The 3,526-nt window shown below is 39.2% G+C and overlaps 1 protein-coding gene across 1 annotated transcript in view; it reads left to right on the top strand.

The window, feature by feature from the left end:
• LOC107716017 (acetyl-coenzyme A synthetase 2-like, mitochondrial) overlaps positions 1-3,526 on the top strand; it is an 18,267-nt gene that overhangs the window by 2,134 nt on the left and 12,607 nt on the right. Inside the window, exon 3 of the mRNA XM_016522326.1 lies at positions 1,552-1,751. Within this exon, the coding sequence (XP_016377812.1) occupies positions 1,552-1,751 (200 nt within the window). The remainder of the gene's footprint in view (positions 1-1,551; positions 1,752-3,526) is intronic.

Raw genomic sequence — 3,526 nt, forward strand, 5'->3', positions numbered from 1 at the left:
CTGAGCCGTACCGTGCCGTACCATGCAGTGGAAAAGCGCCATAATGCTCACCTAAAGTTAATCTTTAAAGGTGCTGTATGTAGGATTGACACCGAGTGGTTGAACTAGGTATTGCAGTCCAAATTCAAAATATTGGAGAGGGTTTTTTTCACCCGGCCCCTCCTCCTCAGACTTGAAGCACATGCAGGTTGCCAGATTGATGACACCAACAGGAACGAGCGCACTTGACGATGAATGAAATGAAATACGCTGTGATTTCCGCCAACTGGCAACCCAGGGTCCCGAAATGCAATTGGGTAAACTGGCAGTGGGCGGGTTTCACAACCCAAAACAGAGACCGACATTCTGGCCCGGAACGCACATTTTCAAAGGAGAATAACTGACTGTAGCATTGTTTTTCAGATAAACAAGTATGTTAACTTAGCATGTTTCTTAAATATCTGCAAACATATTATGGTATTTTTATGCTTTAGTAGAGTCAAAAACTTACATACAGCACCTTTAAAAACAATAATTTAATAACACTGTGAAATGTAATCTCAAATTGAATATCAGTTTTCATACTGTTCTTTATAATATTGTAATAGATTAGAAATCCTGGCCTTGCTGGGATTGACACGGTTAACATGTAAAATGAGAGCACACTACTGAAGAGTTTGGGGGGAATTCCTTCACATGCGCTTTCTTATGGAGAACAAAGGCAGGTTTTGAGGGTCCTGTGATGGAATGTGCGTCCCTCCGCTCTCTACTGTAGTGCTTGAAATAAAGATTGAATAACTGCTGTTAACAGTAGGCTAAATATTTACAGGACTTACCTACTGTCCTCAATGTTACCAAAACACAACAGTCAGCAGGCTGTTTCCTCTGATCTAGCCTGCACACTGAACCTTGAAAATGAACTATTTCTCATCTTTTATTGCGGAAATGTGAAGATTAGTTTCCCAGTATCTCTTGTTCTAGGTCAGATAGGAATCATTTGAGGGCGTTTTGTGAAAAAGCAGTCAGATTGCACAATCAGTCATGTGTGTAGCAGTGTACATGTACACATTAGCAGTGTACATGTACACGTCACTTTCCTGCTTCCACGTGCGAACAGGAAGTTAAAGAACATTGATGCACATTAGTATGAAAGTGAAAGTGTTTTGTCCCTGAGCTCACAAGCATATGGAGGAGATCAATAAATGCTTGAGGCCTGATGTTTCTACTATACAGGCTGTACTGTAGAGTTCTCAGACACGTGTCTGTTTCTCATCTATGACCCTAGATCCTGATTAACAGTTTCCTCAGATTCAATCTGGCATAATAATATGTTCATTAGGCCAACAAAAGCTTGTCAGTACTTTATTGTAGTATATATACACTATTAAACTACACCCCATAAATGCCAGTTTGGTGCATTATGACCATGTGACCTCAGTGTTTCCATGCAAGTCCGCATCAATTCAGCACTTGAACCACTTGAAATGAAACTATCACAGATTTACTTTCCCACCCGCACAATTTCCTGTTACTCAGCTGTATGTTTATATCTGTAAAACATTCAAATCTCAGGGAGCTTCTGGAGATGACCTGTCGCCTTGCCAACACTTTAAAGAGTTATGGTGTCCAGAGGGGAGAGCGGGTGGCCATCTACATGCCTGTGTCTCCTATGGCAGTAGCAGCCATGATGGCCTGTGCTCGTATCGGTGCCGTACACACTGTGGTGTTTGCCGGGTTCAGCTCAGAGGCTCTGGCTGGCAGAATTCAGGATGGTGAGTAAACTAAAGTTGTTTCATCATAAAGCAGAGAACTGTTTTTCTCAGCAGCTGTAAAGTAGTTTTTACTAGAGCGGTACTACAACAGAGATCAAAATGAAATTAGTCAAAAACTTCTTTACTCTCTGAGTCAAACACAAAATAGATATATAAATGTTAGCAAGAACAATACAAAAAACAAACAAATAAGAAAAAAATTAATAATAATAATAATAAAGAAAAAAAGCAATAAAAATAAATAAGTAAATACGAATATATACATAAAATGCAGCGGGGCGGGGGGGGGGGGGGGAGTTGGGGAATGACTTGCACCTAAGTTCATAAACACTTCCAACAATATTTTTTTTCCTCTGTACTCTCCATTTATTAATAAATCAGGGGCAAGGGAAAGAAATTGTAAATCCCAGGTATAAAAAAGGGGTTTTCTTATTTTCTTACCTCTTCCTTAAATATATATATTTTTAAATGTGACAAGAAGGGTTGTCAAGTAGTGTGACATTTTTCTGTATTGCCAATTATTGTAAATCTGATCTTTTTCTATTTGAATAAGCTGCATCAGGTCGTGCATCCAATGAAAGTAGCTGGGTGGCAAAGGATTTTTCCAGTTCAGTAATATAAGCCTTTTAGCAATTATCAAGCAGAAGGTGAGTGCATTTGACTGTGAGGGTGACAAGGAAACATTTGAGGGGTGGAGTCCAAATAATGCTAGCAAGAGGGCATGGTTCAATATCTAAAATAAAACATTCAGAAATTGACTTGTAAATTGATGCCCAGAAAGAGGTCAATGCTGGGCAAAGCCAAAAGTTATGATAAAGAGTAGCTGGAGCTTGTCGACACCGATCACATGTTGGCTCAAAACCAGAGTTGATTTTAGAGAATTTGGCCTTTGCCCAATACACTCTATGCAACAACTTAAACTGTATAAGAGAATGGCGAGCACAAATAGAGGAGGTATGTACACGGCAAAGGGCTTTGTACCATTCCTCGTCTGTGAATACATGGTTCAGATCTGAAAACTAGAATGTTTTCTGAATTGTTTCCAAATTTTAAAGGGGTCAATTGATGCTGCTAAAAAGAACATTATTTTGTGTAATGAAATGTGTTTATGCGGTTTAAGGTTCAAAAAACACATTATTTTCCACATACTGTACATTATTGTTTCTCCTCTATGCCCCGCCTTTCTGAAACGCGTCGACTTTTACAAAGCTCATCGGTCTGAAAAAGCGAGGTGTGCTGTGATTGGCCAGCTCTCCAGTGCGTTGTGATTGGCCGAATACCTCAAGCGTGTGACGGAAATGTTATGCCCCTTACCATATTGTGATGCCCTGTCCGGCCGGAGCGACGAGACAAAAACATTAAAATCCATTATAAACGAGGCATTTGTTGCATCCAGTGGGGACATAATTATGGATTATAATGACTTATAATGGATTATAAACATAAAACCATGTCTGCATTTGTGATCGGAGAAATGACAAACAACAAGCCCTACTCTACACTACCCAAAAAACTCGCTTTAAATATAAAAAAAAAAACTCTTTAAATATAAAAAACGTACTTACAAGTCTTTGAGTCAGAACAGCCCTAAAGTGAGGAACGGCCGGAGGGTAAGATTGACGTGGAAGAGATCTCGCAGCAGAGTTAAAGGGGTCATATGATGCTGCTAAAAAGAACATTATTTTGTGTATTTGTTGTAATGAAATGTGTTTATGCGGTTTAAGGTTCAAAAAACACATTATTTTCCACATACTGTACATTATTGTTTCTCCTCT

Source organism: Sinocyclocheilus rhinocerous, unplaced genomic scaffold, assembly GCF_001515625.1.
Source record: "Sinocyclocheilus rhinocerous isolate Xijiao unplaced genomic scaffold, SAMN03320098_v1.1 scaffold749, whole genome shotgun sequence".
NCBI lineage: Eukaryota > Metazoa > Chordata > Actinopteri > Cypriniformes > Cyprinidae > Sinocyclocheilus > Sinocyclocheilus rhinocerous.